This window comes from Rattus rattus, chromosome 3 (genome assembly GCF_011064425.1).
Source record: "Rattus rattus isolate New Zealand chromosome 3, Rrattus_CSIRO_v1, whole genome shotgun sequence".
Classification (NCBI taxonomy): Eukaryota; Metazoa; Chordata; class Mammalia; order Rodentia; family Muridae; genus Rattus; species Rattus rattus.
Window position 1 is genome coordinate 49,841,551 of NC_046156.1, and position 25,399 is coordinate 49,866,949.

The 25,399-nt window shown below is 57.0% G+C and overlaps 1 protein-coding gene across 4 annotated transcripts; it reads left to right on the forward strand.

The window, feature by feature from the left end:
• Nucleotides 1-721: 721 nt before the first annotated feature.
• Celsr2 (cadherin EGF LAG seven-pass G-type receptor 2) lies at nt 722-25,072 on the forward strand. Of its 4 annotated transcripts, none has more exons than XM_032897471.1 (34): nt 722-4,538; nt 9,174-9,821; nt 11,784-12,006; nt 12,341-12,456; nt 12,642-12,730; nt 12,940-13,097; nt 13,459-13,622; nt 13,778-13,903; nt 14,247-14,413; nt 14,663-14,950; nt 15,035-15,209; nt 15,399-15,540; nt 15,691-15,811; nt 16,217-16,400; nt 16,563-16,664; nt 17,252-17,346; nt 17,542-17,751; nt 18,281-18,464; nt 18,570-18,698; nt 18,790-18,970; nt 19,088-19,255; nt 19,355-19,481; nt 19,578-19,778; nt 20,033-20,207; nt 20,481-20,593; nt 20,738-20,817; nt 20,903-21,029; nt 21,118-21,240; nt 21,791-21,918; nt 22,121-22,209; nt 22,313-22,495; nt 22,616-22,786; nt 22,882-23,116; nt 23,458-25,072. In XM_032897471.1, exons 1-34 carry the CDS (start codon nt 1,229-1,231, stop codon nt 23,483-23,485), a joined length of 8,760 nt encoding a protein of 2,919 aa, XP_032753362.1. In that variant the 5' UTR covers nt 722-1,228; the 3' UTR covers nt 23,486-25,072. The 4 variants fall into 4 exon arrangements, with proteins under 4 accessions (XP_032753362.1, XP_032753363.1, XP_032753364.1 ...); XM_032897472.1 differs by having other exon boundaries at nt 23,608-25,072; XM_032897473.1 differs by having other exon boundaries at nt 23,409-23,495.
• Nucleotides 25,073-25,399: the final 327 nt, after the last annotated feature.

Below are 25,399 nucleotides of genomic sequence, written 5' to 3' on the forward strand. Positions count from 1 at the left end.
TTTTTTTAAGATTTATCTATTTATTAGACTACAAGCCTGACTATCAGTTAGTGGAGCCACAAGTCCTAAGACCTAGGAAGCTTGGGTCCTTTGGAACCAACTCATCTTGACCCTAGGAATCTGGCAGTGTTAGCGTACTAGCTGCTCTGGACACTCTAGTTCACTGACCTGCTATGTGGTACCCAAGAGGTATCCAAAAACAGGGGTCCTTTTGCCTAAGACATCCAAGTGAGAGCACAACTTCTGGTTTCTGGGGGAGACTTTGTAGTGTCAGAGTAAAGTCTTCTTTACTTCTGACCCGGGAACCGTAGAATGAAACAGCAACAAGGGCTCTCGGGGATTGACTGGAAAATTGCCTGTGTGTCTCTATATCCATCCATCCCTGTTCCCCTTCTGCAGACATTCAGAATGTTTTGAAAGAGCACGAGCCGAAGAACTCCACAAGAGTATCAATTCCCTGTGTGGTTTCTGATTGTTCGTTCCTCTTTAAGCTGTAGTAGGGACTGGCAAAGAGCAAGTCTGATGTGTTGGGAAGAAAAATGCTACCAGAGGCGGGAATCTTACTTAGATCAACCATGCAGAAGAGGGCGCTGGGTGGGGCCCACCTCCTTCTGCGCGTTGGGCGTCGCCGCTTTAAGACCGCGGCGGCGCGAGCAGGTCTATGGTAATGAGCCGCCGCCGCCACCGCCGCTGCTCTGCAGAGCTCGCCCGCCCGCCCGGGAGGCGAGGGAACGCGGGTCTGGGCCCGGGACCGCGGCGACCGGCAGCGGCAGCGGCAGGGACGCAGGGCGCGAGCGGGCGGCGCAGGGCGGTCGTTGGCAGCCGGACCCGGGCGGGAGCGCGCGGCTCCTCAGACGCAGGTGGGCGATCTCACGCGGGCGGAGGGGACATTCTGGGGCTCGGGACCCGGGGACCCGGCAGAGCCAGAGATCCTCGCGGCCCTCGGGCGCAGGTAGAGAGCGCCCAGAGCGCAGGTGGAAGCGCAGTGTGAACCCGCAGTGGTCGCGCTGACTCGGGAGCGGGCCCGGCTTCGAGAGTGGTGGGAGCCCGGCGCATCGTGGGCTGAGAGCGCGGCCCCGCCGAGCCATTTGGGTGCAGGCCCAGTGGGACGTACAGGTGGCCCCCGGGGACCGGCGCCCCGGCCCGGGCATGAGGCGCGGCGGGGCCGGCAGGAGCCGGAGGAAGAGCCGCCGCGGCTGTTGACCCGGCTGGCCGGGAGCGGGGAGAGATGCGGAGCCGGGCTGCCAGCGCCCCCCTCCCAACGCCACTGCTGCCGCTGCTACTGCTGTTGCTGCTGCTGCCGCCGTCGCCACTACTGGGAGATCAAGTGGGGCCCTGTCGTTCTCTGGGGTCCGGGGGACGCGGCTCCTCTGGGGCCTGCGCCCCCGTGGGCTGGCTCTGCCCAGCCTCTGCTTCGAACCTCTGGCTCTACACCAGCCGCTGCAGAGATTCGGGCATTGAGCTGACCGGCCACCTGGTGCCCCATCACGATGGCCTGAGGGTTTGGTGTCCAGAATCAGGGGCTCATATCCCTCTTCCGCCATCCTCTGAAGGCTGCCCCTGGAGCTGTCGACTCCTGGGTATCGGAGGACACCTTTCTCCACAAGGCACGCTGACCCTGCCTCAAGAACACCCTTGCTTAAAGGCCCCACGGCTCAGATGCCAGTCTTGCAAGCTGGCACAGGCCCCAGGGCTCAGGGCTGGGGAAGGATCACGAGAGGAATCTATGGGTGGGCGCAGGAAAAGGAATGTGAATACAGCTCCCCAGTTCCAGCCTCCCAGCTACCAGGCCACAGTGCCCGAGAACCAGCCTGCTGGTACCTCTGTTGCCTCCTTAAGAGCCATTGATCCCGATGAGGGTGAGGCGGGTCGACTTGAGTACACCATGGATGCCCTTTTTGATAGCCGCTCCAATCATTTCTTCTCCTTGGACCCAATCACTGGTGCTGTCACCACAGCTGAGGAGCTGGATCGGGAGACCAAGAGCACCCATGTCTTCAGGGTCACCGCACAGGATCATGGTATGCCCCGACGGAGTGCCTTGGCCACACTTACTATCTTAGTGACTGACACCAATGATCACGACCCTGTTTTTGAGCAGCAAGAATACAAGGAGAGCCTCAGGGAGAACCTGGAGGTTGGCTATGAGGTGCTTACAGTCAGGGCCACCGATGGCGATGCCCCTCCTAATGCCAACATTCTGTACCGCCTGCTGGAGGGGCCTGGAGGCAGCCCCTCAGAAGTCTTTGAGATCGATCCTCGCTCTGGGGTGATCCGAACCCGCGGCCCTGTAGATCGGGAAGAAGTGGAATCCTACAAATTGATAGTGGAGGCGAGTGACCAGGGTCGGGACCCAGGCCCACGGAGCTCCACAGCTGTCGTCTTCCTGTCTGTGGAAGATGATAATGACAACGCCCCCCAGTTTAGCGAGAAGCGCTACGTGGTTCAGGTGCGGGAGGATGTGACCCCAGGAGCCCCTGTTCTCCGAGTCACGGCTTCGGACAGAGACAAGGGCAGCAACGCCCTGGTGCACTATAGCATCATGAGCGGCAACGCTCGGGGACAGTTCTATCTGGATGCTCAGACTGGAGCCCTGGATGTGGTGAGCCCTCTCGACTACGAGACAACCAAAGAATATACACTGCGGATCCGGGCCCAGGATGGTGGCCGGCCTCCACTTTCCAACGTCTCCGGTCTAGTAACCGTGCAAGTCCTAGACATCAATGACAACGCCCCCATCTTTGTCAGCACCCCTTTCCAAGCCACGGTCCTAGAGAGTGTTCCTTTAGGCTACCTGGTTCTGCATGTCCAAGCGATTGATGCTGATGCCGGAGAGAACGCCCGCCTCGAATACAGCCTGGCTGGGGTTGGGCACGACTTCCCCTTCACCATTAACAACGGCACAGGCTGGATCTCAGTGGCCGCAGAGTTGGACCGGGAAGAGGTTGATTTCTACAGCTTCGGAGTAGAAGCCAGGGATCACGGCACCCCAGCACTCACCGCCTCAGCCAGTGTCAGTGTAACCATCCTGGATGTTAATGACAACAACCCAACCTTTACGCAGCCGGAGTACACGGTGCGGCTCAACGAGGACGCGGCTGTGGGCACCAGTGTGGTGACGGTGTCAGCCGTGGATCGAGACGCTCACAGTGTCATTACCTACCAGATCACCAGCGGCAACACCCGCAACCGCTTCTCTATCACCAGCCAAAGCGGGGGTGGCCTGGTCTCCCTGGCCTTACCGCTGGACTACAAACTCGAGCGGCAGTATGTGCTGGCCGTGACTGCCTCGGATGGCACAAGGCAGGACACAGCTCAGATCGTGGTGAATGTCACTGATGCCAACACCCATCGTCCCGTCTTCCAGAGCTCCCACTATACGGTGAACGTTAATGAAGACCGGCCAGCAGGCACCACAGTGGTGCTGATCAGTGCTACAGATGAGGACACAGGGGAGAATGCCCGAATCACCTACTTTATGGAGGACAGCATCCCCCAGTTCCGAATTGATGCAGACACTGGGGCCGTCACCACCCAGGCTGAGCTGGACTATGAAGATCAGGTGTCTTACACCCTGGCCATCACCGCTCGGGACAATGGCATCCCCCAGAAGTCGGACACCACCTACCTGGAGATCCTGGTGAATGACGTGAACGACAATGCCCCCCAGTTCCTCAGAGATTCCTACCAGGGGAGTGTCTATGAGGATGTGCCACCCTTCACCAGCGTCCTGCAGATCTCAGCCACCGATCGCGACTCCGGTCTGAATGGCAGGGTTTTCTACACCTTCCAAGGAGGGGACGATGGAGATGGTGACTTTATTGTAGAGTCCACATCGGGCATCGTGCGCACACTGCGGAGGCTGGATCGTGAGAACGTGGCCCAGTACATCTTGAGAGCGTACGCAGTGGACAAGGGGATGCCGCCAGCCCGCACACCCATGGAAGTGACAGTTACTGTACTGGATGTGAATGACAATCCCCCTGTCTTTGAACAGGATGAGTTTGATGTATTTGTGGAAGAGAACAGCCCCATCGGACTGGCTGTGGCCCGGGTCACAGCCACCGACCCAGACGAAGGGACCAATGCACAGATCATGTACCAGATAGTGGAGGGCAATATCCCTGAGGTCTTTCAGCTGGACATCTTCTCGGGTGAGCTAACGGCCCTCGTAGATTTGGACTACGAGGACCGACCTGAATATATCCTGGTCATCCAGGCTACGTCTGCTCCCTTGGTGAGCAGGGCTACTGTCCATGTCCGCCTCCTCGACCGCAATGATAACCCGCCAGTGCTGGGCAACTTTGAGATTCTTTTCAACAACTATGTCACCAACCGCTCGAGCAGCTTCCCTGGGGGTGCTATAGGCCGCGTGCCTGCCCATGACCCCGATATCTCAGACAGCCTGACGTACAGCTTTGAGCGAGGAAATGAACTCAGCCTGGTCCTACTCAATGCCTCCACCGGTGAGCTGAGACTGAGCCGGGCACTGGACAACAACCGGCCCCTGGAAGCCATCATGAGTGTGCTGGTGTCAGGTAAGGAAGATGCCCAGTGATGTTGGGGTGGGGATAGTCCTTTAGGGAGGTCTTGGAAGCCACTGGAGGTGGTGGACCTTCCAAGAGGGGCTGGTGACCAGCTCTCCACCCTGTGGATAGTCAGAAGCTGTGAGATCAGGAACCTGGCCTGAGAAGAAACCCCAGGAATCCTGGCAGCTGGCGCAGGCCCCGCCTGCTGCCCCAGGCTGGGCTGGGCTGCTTTGGTTGGCTGCCCCCTGCCTACCAGACTGTGACGTGGTGGGGGAAGCGTTGTGAGGCTGCCCTGGCTCTGGCTGCCAAGAATTGTGGAAAAAAAAAGGGCGCGTGGAAGCCTTGAAGGCCCCAGAGCTGGGAGAGAGGAGGGGGGAGGGGGAGGGAGGACCTTGGCTGGCAGGGGATGGGGGTGGAGGGGGAGGCAAGTCGGTTCCTCAGCACCCTGTCACCCTCATGGCACCCTGTGATCTCACACAGCCTTTGGCAGGTCAGAGGGCTACCAGAGACACAGGATTCCACCAAGGGGGTCAGGACCCTGCCGTCCTCCTCTCCCCCACTCTGGTTCTCAGTAGAGCTGCAGAAGAAACTGACTTGGACTTTGTCTAGAGCATTCCTTTTCCCTCCAGGCAGAAAGAGCCTGCCTTGGCTCCCCCTTCAGAGCTCCAGGCAGGAAGTAGAGTCAGAGCTCATTGTCTCTGTCCAGACAGACCTCACTGCCCTGAGTTCTTGGTTGGGGTCTGGCTTGGGGGAAGGGCTGCAACAAAGCCAGGGCAGATGGACTTTTTGGGCTCCCCCACCCCCCGTGGCTTTTTCTTGGGGTGCTAGATCTTCTCTGCTGACCATGATGGCATGGCCTCAGGAGAACAGACACGGGGTTCAGAGTGCACTAGGACTACTGCTCTTTGAGGGCAGAGACTCCAGGGCCCTGACTTGGTGGAGAGAGAACAGATTTCTAGGGGCGTGGGAGCCTGGCCAGAACCCAGCCTGGGCATTCCTGCTGCTTGGTCAAGTGCTCAGCCTGCAGACTCCCCAGACAGCAGGACTCGGGGAGGGAAGCAGGACTGGGTGATAGTATTCTATCCCTTCTGTCAGCTCTGGAGATGAGAAGCAAGGCGGGAGGGGGGCAGACTCAGTAGCCAAGTCCTTTCCTGAGTCTGGGAGTTGGGGCTGGAGGAGGAACTGTTAACAGTTTTTCCAGGGGTGAGACTATGCGGCCTACTCCAGGCAGTCCTACACATCAGGGAGGGGAAGATGGCCTTCGCCCCTTTCCTGCTCATACTTCTTACTGGACAGACACTTCCTGATCCCGCCCCTCGGGTGGCTGCAAAGACCAGGGAGAAGGAGCTCTCCAAGGCTATGGGTCAGGCTGTAAACCACCTGAAGCTTCAGTTCCCCTCCAGGAGAAGGAAGCTAGGAGTACCCTCACCTGAGCCTGGCACGAGAGGCAGAAGAACGGCCTCTCCCTCCTGCTCTCCCGTCCACAGCCTTCAGTGGTGAATCCGGCTAGATTCCTAGGGCCCGTGTGGAGGACAGCTCTGCTTAACCTTTGCTTCCTCACCAGGGCACACAGCCCCAGTCACAACCCTCTAGGATAGAGGGAAAGGCCTGGCTGCAGCTAGGGCCACTGTGGCTGCCTTTCTGCCCTTGTCCCCCTCCCCCATCAGCCCTGACCCTTAGAGTCAGTCACCAAGGCAACCCCAAAGTTCAGGAGGCTGGGTGAGGGGGACTGACGCCCACTGTCCCTTTGTCTTCCTCCTCTGGTTCTTTGTCTCCTCCTTCCCTCCCACCCTGCCCATGGGGACCCTCCTGCACTGCCTGTCTGTCACCTTCTCCCCAGCTTCTGTGTCGCTTTCCTTCTCCGCTTCCTCCACTGCTGGCTCTTTTCCTGGGTCTTTGTCTTTCCCTGTTCTCTCTATGTTTAGATCCTGTCTTTCCTCCCTCCCTCTGGCTGCAGCTGCCCCAGCCTGGGCTCCATGGCTCCTGCAGCCCAAATGGTCCCGGCTGCTACCTCCTTCAGACACACAGAGAACCTGCCCAAGGCCTGCTCACCTCCCAGACAGCAGAGTCTCTATCAGAAGAGACAAGGTTGGGAGGCTGACTCTGGCGTCTTCCCGGGTGCAGCTGGCTGAGGCCTAGACCCAGGTGGTATTGCCTGGGTCAGAGCCTACCCCAGCTCTCTCTTCTAAAACAAGTCAGGCCACTCCTATTCCCAACCTGCCTTTGGAAGAAGGACAATGAGGAAGGAGAGAGAGCAATGGGTTGGTTGCTGGGATGGGGACAGTAGCAGAGGGGCAGGTGGCCACAGATGGTGGGCCAGATGGGGAGCAGCAAAGACATGCCGGGCAAGGGGCACAGTCAGGCCTGGGCTGGTGGAGAACAACATGCGGGAGTGTGGCTTCCCAGGACCAGGAGATGGCAGATTCTCTTGCTTGCTGGTTCAGGAGCACTGTTTGTAGGCTCCCCTGTTGCTTTCTGTCTGGAGGGAACATCCCATCCAGAAAACACTGGGCTGTAACTTCAGCTCCTGAGCCCAAGTGCAGGCTTCTGACGGGAGGCAAAGGAGTCTGATCACCATGGTGACCCATGGGCAGGCTGGAGGGCTTAGAGGGCTGTGACCTGCTGTCTTGGTACTCTGGGCAAAGCAGGAGGAGCAGAGGTGAGTAGCAGTCACGGCAGCAGGCTTGTGAGAACAAGCAGATCACAGCAGAGAGGTTGAAGGGCAGGTAGGCGGCAAGCCCAGGGCACCACTGAGATGGGTACCTGCCTTCAGTATGCCCAAGCCACTTGAAGTGTGACATGTACAGGATAGGGTCCCATATCGCTTTACTACTTCTGCCTCAGCAGCACTGCCTCCAGTCCCATCCCACCTAGATGTCATATTTTGCTTCTGATTGGAGAGTTTGCGCTCTCTCTCTCTCTCTCTCTCTCTCTCTCTCTCTCTCTCTCTCTCTCTGTGTGTGTGTGTGTGTGTGTGTGTGTGTGTGTTTTCCAGATAGAGTTTTTTCTGTGTACCTCTGTCTGTCCTAGAACTTGCTCTGTAGTCCAGGCTGCCCTTGAACTCAGAGATCCTCCTGCCTCTGCCTCCCGAGCACTGTATTAAAGGTGAGCGTCACCACCACCTAGTTCGCTGGCACGTTTTTTAAGATGCTTTTAGTAAAGGGATTCTCATCAGTGTGTGAGTTTTTACTAGGAATACCCCCTATCACCCTTCCAAGCCGTTTCCCTTTCTCTGCCTCCAGTTTTCATTTTTTTTTTTTTTTTTTTTTTTGGTTTTTTTTTTTCGGGGCTGGGGACCGAACCCCGGGCCTTGCGCTTCCTAGGCAAGCGCTCTACCACTGAGCTAAATCCCCAACCCCTCCAGTTTTCATTTTTAACTTAGAGTCCGTTGCCCTGTGTATGCACATTCAGGTGTGCATGGTACTTCTGAGCTTAGGTGCGTGGGTGGAGTTGGGCACCGTCGAATGTGTTAGCTGTTTGTGAGTGAGTGCGCTGCCTAGGGGTATGGCAGGCAGACCTTTGGGTACAACTTGGTGAGCCAAGTGAATGATGAATTCCTAAGAGGCCCTAGTGCCAGAGGAGAGAGCAGCCCAGTGGGGCTCAGGGTGAAAGCTGCCCGTCCTCTTCTATTTCTACCAGATCCACACCCCCCCCCACTCCCACACACACCCTTTCTCCAGCTTGGAGCAGTGGGCGGTGCTGACACTGGCCGAGGTGGCTCAGCTGGATTTCTTGGGGTGGGGAGCCCAGGCTGCCCAGAGTTGGATGGAAGAAGGCTCGGTGTAAGAGGTGTTGCCATGGGGCTAGCAGGCTTGCACGGAAGCAGTTATGGAGCTGAGTGCGAGGGGAACCAGAGTCAGTGGAAGACATGTTTCCAGAACGCATTCTGTCCACACCCAGCCCGCTACAGCACAGTGAGAGGCGGGGTTATCGTGGGGTTGAGGTGTACGGGGCAGGAGTCTCTCCTGGTCCTCTGGGCCCTCTAGAAAAGGAAGCAAAGACAAAGCCGTTTTGGAGCAGGGAAACCCAAGGCAGTCGCAGGGGACAGCGTATAACTGAATAGGGTGAAAGGCAGAAACACTGCAGGCAGTTAGTTCACGCTTCATGCCAAGGAGTGTGGGGAAAACACACAAAGAACGGTTTCGCAATGTCTCTTTTCCTTAAGTACATATGGCGTAGACCCCTCAAGGAGAGACTTGTCCACAAGTGACACATCTCATTGGCCACCTTTATGCCATCTAGAAAAAGGTTTTCTTGGGTACCTTGCCGGATATGGGCTAGATTTTAGCCTGCTTGCACCTTCTATTCCCGATGATCTCTCTTTATGGTGCTCCCTCTTGGTCTCTCTCCTCCTGGTGCTCCCTCTTCTCAGTACTCCTTCTTGCTGGTGCTCTCTCCTCCCGGCCCTCCCTCTTGTTACTCCATTTTTGTAGTGCTCCTTACTCCTGATGCTCTCTCCTCCTGGTGCTCCCTCCTGCAGATACTCCCTCCTCCTTGCTCCTTTTTCTTGACTCCTCCTCTGACAAGCCTACTCCCTCCTGACAAGCCTACTCCCTCCTTCGCTCTAAGCCAGGGTCTTGTGTCTTGGCGCATCTGCTTCTGCCTACCCCAAGGCTGATGTTGATTCATGTTGCTTCTCTTCAGATGGTGTCCACAGTGTGACAGCCCAGTGCTCACTCCGTGTCACCATCATCACAGACGAGATGCTCACACACAGCATCACGCTGCGCTTGGAAGACATGTCTCCAGAACGCTTTCTGTCCCCACTGCTGGGACTCTTCATTCAGGCTGTGGCAGCCACATTGGCCACACCCCCAGATCACGTGGTGGTCTTCAATGTGCAGAGGGATACTGATGCCCCAGGCGGCCATATCCTCAACGTGAGCCTGTCAGTGGGCCAGCCCCCAGGACCCGGGGGTGGGCCACCCTTTCTACCTTCAGAGGATCTGCAGGAGCGCCTGTACCTCAACCGCAGCCTGCTCACCGCCATCTCAGCTCAGCGCGTGCTCCCCTTCGACGACAACATTTGCCTGCGGGAACCCTGCGAGAATTACATGCGCTGTGTGTCCGTGCTGCGCTTCGACTCCTCTGCGCCCTTTATCGCTTCCTCTTCGGTGCTCTTCCGGCCCATCCACCCTGTCGGGGGTCTGCGCTGTCGCTGCCCACCAGGCTTCACAGGCGACTACTGCGAGACTGAGGTGGACCTCTGTTACTCAAGACCTTGTGGACCCCATGGGCACTGCCGCAGTCGAGAGGGTGGCTATACCTGCCTCTGTCGCGATGGCTACACGGGTGAGCCTAGGGCAGGGACAATGGGGGCAGCCCTGCAGGGCTGACGCTCTGGGCCAAGCACAAATCAGACTAATAATGGGGCTGCCTCATTACTTCCAAGGGTATAAACTAGGTGCAACAGCCGTTCTTAGATCCTACTTGCTGTTTGACAACTGCCTGCTTAGTAAGTCAGAATAAGGAACCTTATGTTCACTGTGCAAGCCCACACACCCACACTGGCACATGCCGCCTGCGCACAGCCCCACGAAGACTGTGTAATTGAGGTCAGTCCGGCACCTGGGTTTGTGTTCCAGCTTTACCACTAATAACTGTGAAAATGAGCGAACTACTTAGCTTCTCTTCCCACAGTATTTAAGATGGAGATAACCAATTTATGTAGGTCAAAAGTTGCTTGTGAGGACTCATGTAAATAATTTGATAGGAAGAGAAAGCTGGCTTATGTGGTGAGTGTTGGCTTTTGTTTGAGGAAGTCCTGAGATGAGGTGGCTTGATCCAGTTAAGAGGTGTTGCTGGCCTAGAACCAGGCCCTCATAATGCTCTGTGAATCCCTTCATTAACTTGTAGCCAGACTTTCCCCACCCAGGAACTGGAGGAAGGCACTGAGAAGCAGGGGTTTGGAGTCATGGGAGTTCCAGGACACTGGACCCGTGTAGCCCTGAGCAAAATGGCTCCATTTCTACCTCCCAATTGGTCTGGGGCTGCAGGTCTCGTCACACCCTGCCCCACCCTGTAGGCTCTGCTTCTCCTCAGCTCTCTTGCTCCGTTTTCTTCCCAGTCTCCCAGGCTTCAGGTCCTCCAGCGCCGGGCGCACTGGCTCTGCCAGTCGCGTGGGCAGGCTCAGTGCCTCCTGCTGCACCCTCCTGCTCAGAACTTGCCAGACTTGACTCTTCTGTGCTGCTGCTGCTGAGGGTGGGGGTGGGGGTGAGGGGAGGGGGGGGGGAGTCTTTGTCCAGGAGGATGGGGAAGGGGGCTCCGAGTAGGCGAACAACAGTTTCCATGGAAACAAGAGCCAGTCACTAGGCACAGGGAACTGAGAATCTATCTCTAGAATCAGAATCGGGAGGGAGAGAAGGGAGTGGATTTTCCCATCTGATATCTGAATTTTCAGCCCCCTGATTCCTGGTCTGTCCTCAGGCTCAGGCCCCCAGTCTCTCAGCCTTGTTTAGGCGCGGAGGGATCCTCAGTTCAGACCCCAATGTTCTGTTCTTGGGGAAGCCCTGGCTTACTTCACACCATCGACCCCAAACTATAACTCAAATAGACCTGGAAACCTAGTCACATCTCTAGGGAAGAAAACTGATCTCTGACCCTGACAGGAACAAAAGCAGGAGTGGGAATGGGGGAAGAACGGGAGTGGGGGCCGGCGGCTCGAACTCTGCAGGGGCCAGAGCCTAGGGACCAGGGTGACTGACAGGTGTGGGGAAGGGCCCAAGAGCTCGCAGCAGAACATTTGTGGAGCTGCAGAGAGAATAGTGTGACAGGCCAATAAGAGGCCATGAATTTCAGAGATGTCACCAAGAGGAAGTGAGGACGCATGGGAGCCCCGAGGATGAGGAGAGGTCACAGGAGATGTTACCAGGGACACGTTAGACTTCTCACTACTGGATTACCCAAGAGAGACAGTTTAAAACAAGAAAGGTTTACTTTGTCTCCCGGTCTCTGCAGTTTCAGTTCTGGTGGCTGGTCCTTCGCTATAAGACAGGACATCAGGGTGGCGAAGCTGCTCACCCAGATGAGAAGGACCCTGGGACAAGATGTAGCCCTGTATGGCGTACTCCCAGTGACTTGCTTCTCCAGCTCTCCTCCTCCCGATGCTTCCAGTACCTCATAAACAGCCCCCTCAGCCAGGACCAAGCCTTTAGTATATGAGCTGGGGGAGGGTGGGGCATTTCATATTCAAACTATAACAGGGGACCATCCAGCGTCTTCTGCAGGCCTCACCTGCTTGCCTTTCCTCCCCAGGGGAGCACTGTGAAGTGAGTGCCCGCTCAGGCCGTTGTACTCCAGGAGTCTGCAAGAATGGGGGTACCTGTGTCAACCTGTTGGTGGGAGGCTTCAAATGTGACTGCCCATCCGGGGACTTTGAGAAGCCCTTCTGCCAGGTGACCACACGCAGCTTCCCAGCCCGATCCTTCATCACCTTCCGGGGCCTTCGCCAGCGCTTCCACTTCACCCTGGCCCTCTCGTGAGTGACGAGGCCCTGGGGTCGCAGGGCACTTGTGAGAGTGTGGGGTACCTCCTGGTCCAGCAGACGGGGTGGCAGATCAGTGAAAGAAAGTGCCAGAAGCAGTGGCTGACAGAGCACTTGTATGCCCTGCCAGCCGGCTGCGCTCACTCTCAGGATCTGGCTGGCACTCCTCCCCCATCCTTGAGGATGGGCGGCCAGAATGCTTGGGTTCTGCATTCTGACTCCACAGCCTTAGCCAAAGTGTCAGTGTTGCTGTTGCTTAGATGGCCGAGGTAGTGGCACACGGGTGGGTGCCCCATTCCTTGGCCCCGTTGACCATCCCCCTATACAGGTTTGCTACCAAGGAGCGTGACGGGCTACTGCTGTACAACGGGCGCTTCAATGAGAAGCATGACTTCGTAGCTCTCGAGGTGATCCAGGAGCAGGTGCAGCTCACCTTCTCCGCAGGTGAGCCCAGCGCCTCCTGTCCCTGCCCATCTCCTAAGATCTTTCTTATGTCTCCAACCTCTGACCTCAATCCATGCGCCTCCCTCCCAGTCAGACCTGGACCTGGCCTCCATCTCTAGACAATGCCCACCTCCCTGCCACTCCCACTCTCTTCCTGTGACCCAGCTTCCCGGTCCTTTTCCTAGGGGAATCCACCACCACGGTGTCTCCATTCGTGCCTGGCGGGGTCAGTGATGGCCAGTGGCATACAGTACAGCTGAAGTACTACAATAAGGTGGGTATGGGGGGGACAGAGGAGCTTGAGGGCCCTGTCCATGGCTGCTGTTGTGAGTGGTGGGGAAGGCTGCTCACAGCGCTGGGAGGAGGGAGGAGTGTGCCTTGCAGGGCACTTCCATCCCCCTGGGTGGTCCTTGATGGTGGGAATATGTGTAAGGCGAGGTTGTCCCTGCTGGGTTGTCTACTGCCTTCCTTCTCTGTCCACAGCCGCTGTTGGGTCAGACAGGACTTCCACAAGGCCCATCTGAGCAGAAGGTGGCTGTGGTGTCCGTGGATGGCTGTGACACAGGGGTGGCTCTGCGCTTCGGAGCTATGCTGGGCAACTACTCCTGTGCTGCCCAGGGCACCCAAGGAGGCAGCAAGAAGTAAGCAGAGATGGGGCGGGGGGGGGTAAGCAGAGACGGGGCGCGGAGGTGGGGGGAGGGCGCAGGAGCTAGGGAGAGGGTAGTGCGGGTCAACAGGATGGGGCTCCGGAGTAGGAACTACTCAGATGCACCCCTTCCCTACAATGTTGGGAATTAGTCAGGTCTTGGTGGGCTGTGAGGGGAAGGGGAGCACATCTGTCAGTACTGGGGTGCCTCTGCTTCCTGGGCGTTTTTCTAAAAGGGCCTCATGGCCTCGGCTCAAGTGCTTCCTTTCTTGGTCCTAGTGGCAGGGTATGGGGTAAGAGAAGAACCACAAACTTAAATTCCTGTCCGTGTCTTCTTCACACTCTTCGTCTCCCAGGTCTCTGGACCTGACAGGGCCCTTGTTGCTGGGTGGGGTGCCAGATCTGCCCGAGAGTTTCCCTGTCCGAATGCGGCACTTTGTGGGCTGCATGAAGAACCTCCAGGTGGATAGCCGGCATGTCGACATGGCCGACTTCATCGCCAACAATGGCACTGTCCCTGGTATGAGGACCTGGGGGTACGGGCAAGGCTGGGAGCCAAGTGCCATGAGGATTGGTTGTGCATGACACGGGAATGCCAGCCTGTGTGGTTCTTCCCGTCACTGCTGTTGGTTTCCAGAGCCCTGGAGTCCCTGAGTCCCTTTCTCTCCGTTCTAGGCTGCCCCACCAAGAAGAACGTGTGTGACAGCAACACTTGCCATAATGGTGGCACCTGTGTGAACCAGTGGGACGCATTCAGCTGCGAGTGTCCCCTAGGCTTCGGGGGCAAGAGCTGTGCCCAGGGTAGGAGTGGCAGCTGCCACAGGTTGGGGCCTGGGCTCTGTCAGTTGTCTGGGATTACGGGCAGGGCTTGGGGCAGGCTCTGGGCAGGGCTCCGCGAGCCAGGCTGTGGGTGGAAGAGCGTGTCTGGGCAGAGTAAGGAGAAGCTAGGCAGGAGACAAAGGACCTAGTCAGAGGCAGGCCCTGGGCACAATGTAGGGCGGGCCTGGAACAGGTAAATGCTCAGGTGGGCGGGGCATTGCGAGGACCCGGTATGAGGGGAGGCGAGGGTCCATCTCTCATGGAGCTGCCACGCTTCTGACTCCACTGCCCTGCCCTTGAATCACTTTTTCATCTGCCTTCCCAGAAATGGCCAATCCCCAGCGTTTCTTGGGCAGCAGCCTTGTGGCCTGGCATGGCCTCTCTCTGCCCATCTCTCAGCCCTGGCACCTCAGCCTCATGTTCCGCACACGCCAGGCAGATGGCGTCCTGCTGCAGGCCGTCACCAGGGGGCGCAGCACCATCACCCTGCAGGTGATGCAGGGCACGTGGGAGTGTGGCAAGCCCCGGCTTGGCTAACGTTGTAGGAGCCTTCAGGGGGTTGGACCCAGGTGGCTGGGCAGGGTTTGGCAGAAGCCAAGCGTTGGCTGGGCCCATTCGGTGGGTCAGTACTGCCACCTATTGGGCTTAAGGGAAATAATCCCTCTCCTCTGCCCTCAGCGCGGCAGACTGGAAGAGCCTACTGAGGTGGTCTACTAATTTTTTTCTTTCTCTCTCGTACAGCTTCGGGCAGGCCACGTAGTGCTAAGTGTGGAGGGCACAGGGCTCCAGGCCTCATCCCTGCGTCTGGAGCCAGGCCGAGCCAATGATGGTGACTGGCATCACGCGCAGCTGTCACTGGGAGCTAGCGGGGGCCCTGGCCACGCCATCCTGTCCTTTGACTATGGGCAACAGAAGGCAGAGGGTAATCTGGGCCCTCGGCTGCACGGGCTGCACCTGAGCAATATTACAGTCGGGGGAGTTCCCGGGCCAGCCAGCAGTGTGGCCCGTGGCTTCCGGGGCTGTTTGCAGGTGAATTTCCTCCCCCGACCTTCCATCCCATTCCTACCTGGAGCCCTGTTCCACTGAGGGCTAATGCTGCTCTTATCCCTTCAGGGTGTGAGGGTAAGCGAGACACCCGAGGGTGTTAGCAGTCTGGATCCCAGCCGTGGGGAGAGCATCAATGTGGAGCCAGGCTGTAGCTGGCCAGATCCCTGTGACTCGAGTCCATGTCCCACCAACAGCTACTGCAGCAACGACTGGGACAGCTATTCTTGTAGCTGTGATCCAGGTAAGCTGAGGATGCTGGGAAATGGGGCTGGTGCCACGGGTCACACTCCGTCTCTAATATGTAGCCAGTTACATCCAGGGTATAGCCATCTGGTGCAGGGTTCAGAGCGGAAGTAAATAAGGAGTTGTTAGATGGAAGAGAATGCCAGTAAAGTGTGGGTCCTGAACCTTTCCGATCCTTCTTGTCCAGGTTACTATGGTGACAACTGTACAAATGTGTGTGACCTGAACCCATGCGAGCACCAGTCTGTGTGTACCCGAAAACCCAGTGCACCCCACGGCTACATCTGCGAGTGTTTACCAAATTACCTTGGGCCCTATTGTGAGACCAGGTAGGTGTGCGGGGGCTTACCTCTGGTATCACTCGCCCGAGAGTCGGGCTGAGCTGCAGCCAAGGCTGAAAGGACTACACGTGGTTGAACCAAGCGGGAGGAGATGCAGTGGTAGAGGGGGCTCATGCCTGTTTGGGTGTCTTTCTGCAGGATTGACCAACCTTGCCCCCGTGGCTGGTGGGGACACCCCACATGTGGTCCATGCAACTGCGATGTCAGCAAAGGCTTTGACCCAGACTGCAACAAGACAAGTGGCGAGTGCCACTGCAAGGTGAGAGACCCGAATGAGCCCCCGCTGTGGAACCCTGTCCTGTAGCTTCTGGCCCTACAGGGGAAGCAGAGGAGATGGGCCTTCCTCCAGAGAGCGGAGCGAGCGTCCTGTGCTTTTGCCTTCTCAGGCATGGGAAGTGGTTGTTTGCCCTTATATCCGGCTGCAGGGGGATCCAGGACCAGTGTTGAGTCAGTGAGCCTGGACTAGCTATGTGGGCTGTTTGCAGACCATTCTGAATGTTTGGCTTCTCACTGCTAAGTCATTACCTGCTGTTGAGAGTGTTGAATCCTCTCCCCACAAGGACCCAGCGTAGGGGAGGCTCTCTCTAGGGAGGCCACAGCTTGAAGCTCTACCTAGCATCCAGGAAAGACATCTTGATCCAATGACCCCTTTCTTCCCTCCTAGGAGAATCACTACCGACCCCCCAGCAGCCCCACTTGCCTCTTGTGTGACTGTTACCCCACTGGCTCTTTGTCCCGAGTCTGTGACCCTGAGGATGGCCAGTGTCCATGCAAGCCTGGAGTCATTGGGCGTCAGTGTGATCGCTGTGACAACCCTTTTGCTGAGGTCACCACCAATGGCTGTGAAGGTAGGGGGGCTCTTGGCACAGGTAGTTTCCCTCCTCACCATATGCCAAGAGCTTACACTCCAGAGGTTAGAAATGAGGCTGGCATTGGGTCGGGGATGTGGAAGGAAGGTTGCGGGGCATGGATAGAACTGCTTACCGATAACCATGTGTTCTTCTCCATAGTGAATTATGACAGCTGCCCACGGGCCATAGAGGCTGGGATCTGGTGGCTCCGCACGCGGTTTGGGCTACCTGCTGCTGCTCCCTGCCCCAAGGGCTCCTTTGGTAGGTTTTAGACTACAATATGATATTGAACACTTGACCTTTACTCTCAGAGGAATAAAGATAGCAGCTAGAGCCCAGCTTGTAGCTCCCGGGGCCCCACTTTCTGGATTCTAGCTCCCAGAGACTCAGTGTCTCACCTGCCTTCACTCACTCACCCATCAACCTAGGCTGACCAAACATGCCTATATCCAACCCACACAGAACTGACGAAAATCCTGCGTGTTCTGAACAGGGCTGGGAGCTAGACTTAAAGGTGGATTGCATAGGGTGTCTATCTTGAGCTAACTACTTAGTACTGGAGTTACCCCACACTGAAGGGAGACCGTCCTGAGGAGTATGGCGTGCTGGGTACTATCCCAAGAGATTCAGATTAGTGGTGCACAGGTTTCAGGGGTAGGGAGTAGCTGAGAGTAAGGTAGTAGCTGGATGGACAGGAGTAGTGATATCTTGGGGGCGTGGTGGCAGAGGTTACATAGCGTCCCTTTGGCCACTGTACTGATTTTGCTGAGATGTTTTGGCTCTGGAGCTCTGTTCACTGGGCTTCCTCTGTCTCCCTAAGCCCCGCCTTCTCGGCTTCTTTCCTCCAGGGACTGCTGTGCGCCACTGTGATGAGCACAGGGGCTGGCTCCCCCCAAACCTCTTCAACTGCACGTCAGTCACCTTCTCAGAGCTAAAGGGCTTTGTAAGTTGACCCCTTGTCTTCTCCTCTTCTTCATACCCTCGTCTTTGAAAATAGAGCTCCCGAATCCTGTTTCCTGAGGCTCCTCCTACCTGCAGAGGCCACTTCTTCCCCACTGATCTCTTGAGGCCCTTTTACTGCTGAGCCCCAGTCCCCACTATCCTGTCTGACCCTCTGCACTTCCGGTCCTCCATCCAGGCCGAGCGGCTACAGCGAAACGAATCAGGCCTGGACTCAGGACGCTCCCAGAGGCTGGCCCTGCTCCTGCGTAATGCCACACAGCACACCTCTGGCTACTTCGGCAGTGATGTCAAGGTGGCCTACCAGCTGGCCACACGACTGCTGGCTCATGAGAGTGCCCAGCGGGGCTTTGGGCTGTCCGCCACACAGGATGTGCACTTCACTGAGGTGGGGCTTGAAGTAGGCATGGTGGGGCCCAGTGAGAGAGCCTGTTCCTGGAGATCTTGGGGGAGATCCTGAGGGAGATACTTCTCTACTGTAAGGAGCGGCCCCACCCCTGGCAGGAGGCCTCCATGACAGTCTGTAAACCAGAGCGCAACACAGTTGATTAAGAGTACCTCCTCCTACCAGTGTCAGGAATTAGTACCTAGCGAAGGCTGCTTGCATTGAGGGCTGACCTGAGGCAGAGCCCCACCTATTATACCAACAGCTCAGTCTTGTCAGGGAGCCAAAGAGGCACAGAACAGAGCGAGACGTGCAAGGACACATGGGTGGCCCTGATTTAAAGTGTGAAGGAAGGTTTAGAGGCCGAGTGCCCATGCTGGAAGTGGACAGTATGATACACAAGGCTTCCCAGGGGAGACTGTGGGGACTGCTAAGGGGAGGACCTAGTGGACGGGTCTGAGTCAGGCACAGGCTGGAACTTGGTATGAGGTTGACCACAAGCATATGCCACTGTGACCATGCCCATCTCCAGAATCTGCTGAGGGTGGGCAGCGCCCTCCTGGATGCGGCCAATAAGAGGCACTGGGAACTGATCCAGCAGACAGAGGGTGGCACCGCCTGGCTGCTCCAGCACTATGAGGCTTATGCCAGTGCCCTGGCCCAGAATATGCGGCATACCTACCTGAGCCCCTTCACTATCGTCACACCCAACATTGGTGAGGTGGTGCTGGGCTGGGGGCGGGGGTGGTGGAGAGTCCTGCCCATTTCAAAGGGCAGCCAGCCGTGCTTGGTGAGTGACTTGCAACCATATTTCTTTCTAGTCATCTCTGTGGTGCGCCTGGATAAGGGGAACTTTGCTGGGACCAAGCTGCCCCGTTATGAGGCGTTACGTGGGGAGCGCCCTCCAGATCTTGAGACCACAGTCATTTTGCCAGAGTCTGTCTTCAGAGGTCAGCGGGGAACGTGGATGTGGTAACGGCTTGGGGTGGGGCACCCATGCAGTGGGCAGGGCCAGCTGAGTGTAGCAGCATTTACTTGCAGAGATGCCTCCCATGGTGAGGTCTGCAGGACCTGGTGAAGCCCAGGAGACTGAGGAGCTGGCCCGGCGGCAGCGGAGGCACCCAGAACTGAGTCAGGGCGAGGCAGTGGCCAGTGTCATCATTTACCACACGCTGGCTGGACTGCTGCCCCACAACTACGACCCAGATAAGCGTAGCCTGAGGTAAGCAGCCAGGACAAGGCCTAGGAGATTGGGGTTAGCAAGGGAATGTGGAAGCATCTCCCAGTGATAAGGGTGTCCTGCAGCCGCTTTGGTGACTGTGTACCTTTCTGTCATCAGAGTCCCCAAGCGCCCAGTCATCAACACACCTGTGGTAAGCATCAGTGTCCACGATGATGAGGAGCTCCTGCCACGGGCACTGGACAAGCCAGTCACGGTGCAGTTCCGACTGCTGGAGACGGAGGAGCGAACCAAGCCCATCTGTGTCTTCTGGAACCATTCGATCCTGTGAGCCTGTACCACCCTTAAGCCCATGACTTTGGACCAAGAGTCCAGGCTCCTGGCTGCTCACTCTTCTTCCTCCCTGACTCCGTCTTCCTCCTGCAGGGTCAGTGGCACCGGTGGCTGGTCCGCCAGAGGCTGCGAGGTTGTCTTCCGTAACGAGAGCCACGTCAGCTGCCAGTGCAACCATATGACAAGCTTTGCTGTGCTCATGGACGTGTCCCGACGAGAGGTCGGACTCCCAGGGGCAGCCCAGAGCAGCGGGTGGGCACCAAGTCGAGGGGCCTCAGGCCCTGCTCTTTTTTGACCCCCACCACTCATCCCTCAGAATGGTGAGATTTTGCCACTGAAGACCCTGACATATGTGGCCCTTGGAGTCACCTTAGCTGCCCTGATGATCACCTTCCTCTTCCTCACCCTCCTTCGAGCCCTTCGCTCCAACCAGCATGGCATCCGACGCAACCTCACAGCTGCCCTGGGCCTGGCCCAGCTGGTCTTTCTCCTGGGGATCAACCAGGCTGACCTCCCTGTAAGATACTTCCTCTCCCAGAGACCTTCCCAACCTTCGGCCCCACCAAGGCTCATGGTGTCCCCTCTATGACCCTTTTCCATCCCTGCTCCCACAGCAATGAGTAGATAAAGGGCCCATTCCAGTACCTGGCCCACAGTTTGCCCTTCTCTGGGCTTCCTTTGAGGCAGCTCACAACACCAGGCTTCCCCACTCCCCTGGGGGCACTCCTTGTATTGACTGTCTTGGCTCCTGATCATTGTCCTGGCCCTCAGTTTGCTTGCACAGTCATTGCCATCCTGCTGCACTTCCTGTACCTCTGCACCTTCTCCTGGGCTCTGCTGGAAGCCTTACACCTGTACCGGGCGCTCACAGAGGTGCGAGACGTCAATGCCAGCCCCATGCGTTTCTACTACATGCTGGGCTGGGGCGTTCCTGCTTTCATCACAGGTATCCTGCCTCCTTTCCTGGCCTAGAGCTCCCCTGTCCCTAGGCCTGGGGTTCACCTTCATGCATGTACCCCCAAACCATAGAATTCCTAAGAATTCCTTCCCCCTATACTTGGACAACCCGGATTAGGTGTCAGGGGCTAGGCTTCTCCTTGGAGAGGGGAATGGACAGACGGTCCTTCTGTATGCTCCCCACCTGGCTCTGTGAACTTTGATGACGTCATACTTGCCTCCACCCTGAGCGCCCTGTCTTGCTGCTGTCTCTGTGCTCCAGGTCTGGCTGTGGGCTTGGATCCTGAAGGCTATGGAAACCCTGACTTCTGCTGGCTCTCCATCTACGATACGCTCATCTGGAGTTTTGCTGGACCAGTGGCCTTTGCTGTTTCGGTAAGTGCTTGAAAGCAATTTAGGGTAAGCAGGATGGCACGGTCCTACAGATTCCCCTTTAGGAAGAGCTGAGGCTCCTGGGCCCCCTGGGCAAGGAAGAAACTGTCTCTGCTCTCTGTCCTCTCATGTCCCTCTCCACTGCAGATGAGTGTCTTCCTGTATATCCTGTCGGCCCGAGCCTCCTGTGCTGCCCAACGTCAGGGCTTCGAGAAGAAAGGCCCTGTGTGAGTACTGGCAGGTGGCTGGGCACAGGGCGGGCGTTGGTATAGAGAGCATCATGGCGGAACTCACATATGCCCTACCCTCCAGCTCTGGCCTGCGCTCCTCCTTCACTGTCCTCCTGCTGCTGAGTGCCACGTGGCTGCTGGCACTGCTGTCTGTCAACAGCGACACTCTCCTCTTCCACTACCTCTTCGCTGCCTGCAATTGTGTCCAGGTACCTGGCCCCGCCCTCCTGAGTGGAAGAGAGCACGCCTGGGGGTGGGGTGCCTAGTGTGTCAACCATGGCTGTCTCTGCCTACCAGGGCCCCTTCATCTTCCTCTCCTACGTGGTGCTCAGCAAGGAGGTCCGGAAAGCACTCAAGTTCGCCTGCAGCCGGAAGCCCAGCCCTGACCCTGCCTTGACCACTAAGTCTACCCTGACCTCGGTGAGGGGGCCGGGGTCTGAGCTCAAGAGCCCTCTTGGTAGAAGGGGAAGCAGGCCCCAGGAACCTGTTTGTTCTTTGTACTTTTTAACCTGGGCATCCTTTTTCCCCATCTCTCCATCAGGAGGAGGGGGTGAAGTGGAGGGGTGTTCCCTTGGGAGGAAATGCTATCACTGGGTAGAAGCTTTTGACTTGGGGGAAATGCAGGCAGAGATTGGTTGTCAGGTGGGACACCATGTGCTAGAGAATTCCTCATGAATTTTGATAAGTTTCCTGTCTCCTAGAATATTCTCAGGAGACAATTCCAAGTGCCATTAAAAAGAAAAAAAAAAACACAAACCAGCAAGCCCTTATACAAGTCCAGGGCATTTGTCCTGTTCAGTGCCACACAGCTACGGTATAGCTGTGCCCACTGCTATGCCCTGTGTGAAGGCAACACAGAGGGGCCTTCCTCGTTAGCCCCTGGGCATGTGGGTGGTAGGGCTTTGGGGTAAGTTCCTGGGGCCACCCCCTCCCACTCGCCCACTCACTGGCTTGTCTGTCTTTTGCCTAGTCCTATAACTGCCCCAGCCCCTATGTAGATGGGAGGCTGTACCAGCCTTACGGAGATTCGGCCGGCTCCTTGCACAGTGCCAGCCGCTCAGGCAAGAGTCAGCCCAGCTACATCCCCTTCTTGCTGAGGTGAGCCCGGGGAATGGGAGAGCTAGGAAAGAGGGAAAGACTGCATGCTAGAACCAAGGCCGGCCAGCTGCTAGGAGCTGAGTGTCTCAGACTGCGGCCAACATAGGTCACAGTTTAGAAGCAGAAAGGGACACAAGGTAGGGCCTGGGAATCTCACTAGAGAGGCCAGACTGACCCCTACAACATAGTCTTGTCTTTTTAGGGAGGAGTCCACGCTGAACCCTGGCCAGGTTCCCCCTGGCCTAGGGGACCCAAGTGGCCTATTCATGGAAGGCCAAGCCCAGCAACACGGTGAGGACAGAGGCCTTAGATGCCTAGCAGGGCAGGGGCCTGGCTTTTGCTGAGGGCGGGCTGGGGCAGGTGGGACAGTTGTGATCCCTCCCTGACCTCCCAGATCCTGACACGGACTCTGACAGTGACCTGTCCCTGGAAGATGACCAGAGTGGTTCCTACGCTTCTACCCACTCATCAGACAGCGAGGAAGAGGAGGAGGAGGCCGCCTTCCCTGGCGAGCAGGGCTGGGACAGCCTGCTGGGTCCTGGAGCTGAGAGACTGCCCCTTCACAGTACCCCCAAGGGTGGGCCAGCACCAGGGCTGCAGCCATTGGGGGGGCAACGGAAGCCTAAGAGGCTAGGGCTTCTTGGCTGTCCTAACTGTCTACCCTCTCTGGGACTCATAGGCTTCCTTTCTTTGACAGATGGGGGTCCAGGGTCTGGGAAGGTCCCTTGGCCAGGAGACTTTGGGACCACAACAAAGGAGAATAGTGGTAGTGGGCCCCTTGAAGAGCGGCCACGGGAGAATGGAGATGCTCTAACTCGGGAAGGGTCTCTGGGACCCCTTCCGGGCCCTTCTACCCAACCTCACAAAGGTTAGTGAGGAGTCTCCTCCATCTGCTTCACTCTCGCATCCTCTTGCTGGAATTTTAGAATGCTCCATCTCATGGTACCCACACCTTGTACCCAGGCATCCTCAAGAAGAAGTGTCTGCCCACCATCAGCGAAAAGAGCAGCCTCCTAAGGTTGCCCCTGGAGCAGGGCACAGGGTCTTCCCGGGGCTCCACCGCCAGTGAGGGCAGCCGGAACGGACCTCCTCCCCGCCCACCACCGCGCCAGTCTCTCCAGGAACAGCTGAATGGGGTCATGCCCATCGCCATGAGCATCAAGGCAGGCACTGTGGATGAGGACTCTTCGGGCTCCGAGTGAGTAGGGCTGGGTGGGAGGGGCGGGGGCGGGGCGTTACCTGCAGAGGTCCTGCCGGCCCAGAGCTGCCTCGGCCTCACCAGGCTACTCGGCTTGCCACTTGAAAGAGTTAGTTGGGCTTAGTGGAGCCCAGCTCCCTTGTGCGCCCAGACTACATGGTGCTCTGTTGGGGGTGTACCAGACTTTCTGTGCAGCCGCCGGGCCGCAGTAGTGCGAGAGGGTGGGAGCTGGGGCTGCTTTTCTGTTTCTTTCTCTGGTGGAAGCTGCTCACTGTCCCCTCTGTTGCTCCAGCTAACCCTCTGTCTGCCTTCTCTGCCGCTCTCCTCTCCTGCCTCTCCAGATTTCTCTTCTTTAACTTCCTGCATTAACCCTGGGCCGGCGTTCCTTCGTCCCCTCCCCCCGCTGCGCTCACGCCCCAATCCTGTCTTCTGCTTTATCCTGCCCCTGCTCCCTACCTCCTGCCTGCCTGCCTGCCTGCCTGATGGAGCAGCAGCGACGGACCGTCCATCTGAGGAGCCTGGGCCTTGCACCTATAAGGCCATCTAGTGCCAAGTCTCCCCCCACCCCTCAACCTCCCCCTCACTGCACTTTGGACCCTTGGGGGCCAACATCTCCAAGACAAAGTTTTTCAGAAAAAAAAAAAAAAAAGGAAAAAATTTTAAAAAGGATCTCCACTCTTCATGACTTCAGGGATTAATTTTTTTTTATACGCTGGAAATGGATTTCCCTTTCCCTTCCCAAAGAGGATAGGACCTCCCAGGATGTGTCCCAGCCTCTCTTCAGTTTCATCTGCTGTGCCTCTGGGAGGAGAGGGACTCTTAGGGGTCCTGCCCCTCATTTGCCATCACCAAAAGGAAAGGACAAAGCCACACCCACCAGGGGCTGGAGCCCCTGCAAGGCTGCACCAGCAGGCTGCACCGGAAGGACGGACAGGACAGAAAAAAAGGCACTTCCCACCCGCCAGTTCCACCTCTCCCAGGAACTGAAAAGCCCTGTCTGGCCAGGGGCAGAAGGACTCATGGCCCCTGGATCCCCCAAATGCTGCATGAACCGTTTTTTAAGGGGAAACCTGTGCCCCCGTGATGGGGAATGACAACCCCAGCCCCTCTCCTTTTCCTGGACTCTGGCCGCGTGCTACAGTCCAGGTGTTTGCTCAGTTCGCTGACCCCAAAGTGCTTCATTTCTCCTGCCCGACCTTGTAGGGAGGGCCAGTCGCTGTTAAGTTGCGCTTCTTTGCTGTGTGGGCGGGCACCAGGAGGAACGAGAAAGCACAGAGCTGGCTTGGTGGCCCTGAGGGGCCTCGAGCACAGGTTTCAAGTCTGGGTTCTGGTGTCCACTCACCCCCTCCCCGCCAAATCAGACAAATGCCGCTTTGTCTGACCTGCTGTGGCCTCTGAGACATGTTCTATTTTTAACCCCTTCCTGGAATTGGCTCTCTTCTTCAAAGAACCAGGTCCCCCGTTCCTCGTTGTCCCCCTACTTGACCCCAGTTCCCTGCGAAGAGAGAGTTAATATATTTTTTATTTATTTGGTTTTCTTTTTGTGTGTGTTGGGATGGGTTTGTGTCTGGTCCCAAGGGGTCTCATGTGGCCACCCCAGGCTGGGTGCGTACCTGGCAGCCCTGGATTTGGGGCCTACCATCCTTCCTCTTGCTCCACTTACTCCCCTCGGTTCTTACCAGCCACCGTTCACTCGAGCTACCCTTCCCCCTGAGCATGTATTCCGGACTTGTCACTGACTTCCCCTTTAGAGCAGGTGGTAGAGTGAAGGCTCTCAGCAGGAAAGGTGTTCCTGCCCCTCACCTGGAAGGCTGGCCTTGGCTTGTCTGCCATGGGTTCTCACCTGCCCTCTCCCCTCAGCAATTCCTGTAAAGGGTTAAAAATTTAACTGGATTTTTTTTTTAAACTACTGATGACTTGACTTAAAAAATACAAAGATACTGGATGCTAACTTGATACTAACCATCAGATTGTACAGTTTGATTGTTGCTGTAAATATGGTAGAGTTTTGTTTTGTTTTCCCCCCATACTACTGAATAAACTAGTTCTGTGCAGGAACCATGCCATCACTGGCTTCTGTATAGCAGCCTTGGGCAGAGGCCTAGATTTTGGGAAACAGTTTAGGGAGAACCTTGAAGATTCCAAGGACAGAGAGACTAAAGCCTTATCAGCAGACCTTGAAGGAAGAGAAGATGGGTGGGTAGGTGGGTATTTCCCTCTCCTAAGATAACAGACTTGTATGGCTGGAGAGACTACACAGAGAGCTGAAACAAGTGTTTTTAG

Coding starts and splice junctions, on each gene's coding strand:
- Celsr2 (XM_032897471.1), top strand. CDS start 1,229: ATGCGGAGCCGGGCTGCCAGCGCCCCCCTCCCAACGCCACTGCTGCCG. Junction 18,465..18,569: donor TATCGTCACACCCAACATTG/GTGAGGTGGTGC, acceptor ATTTCTTTCTAG/TCATCTCTGTGGTGCGCCTG. Junction 20,818..20,902: donor TTCGAGAAGAAAGGCCCTGT/GTGAGTACTGGC, acceptor CCTACCCTCCAG/CTCTGGCCTGCGCTCCTCCT.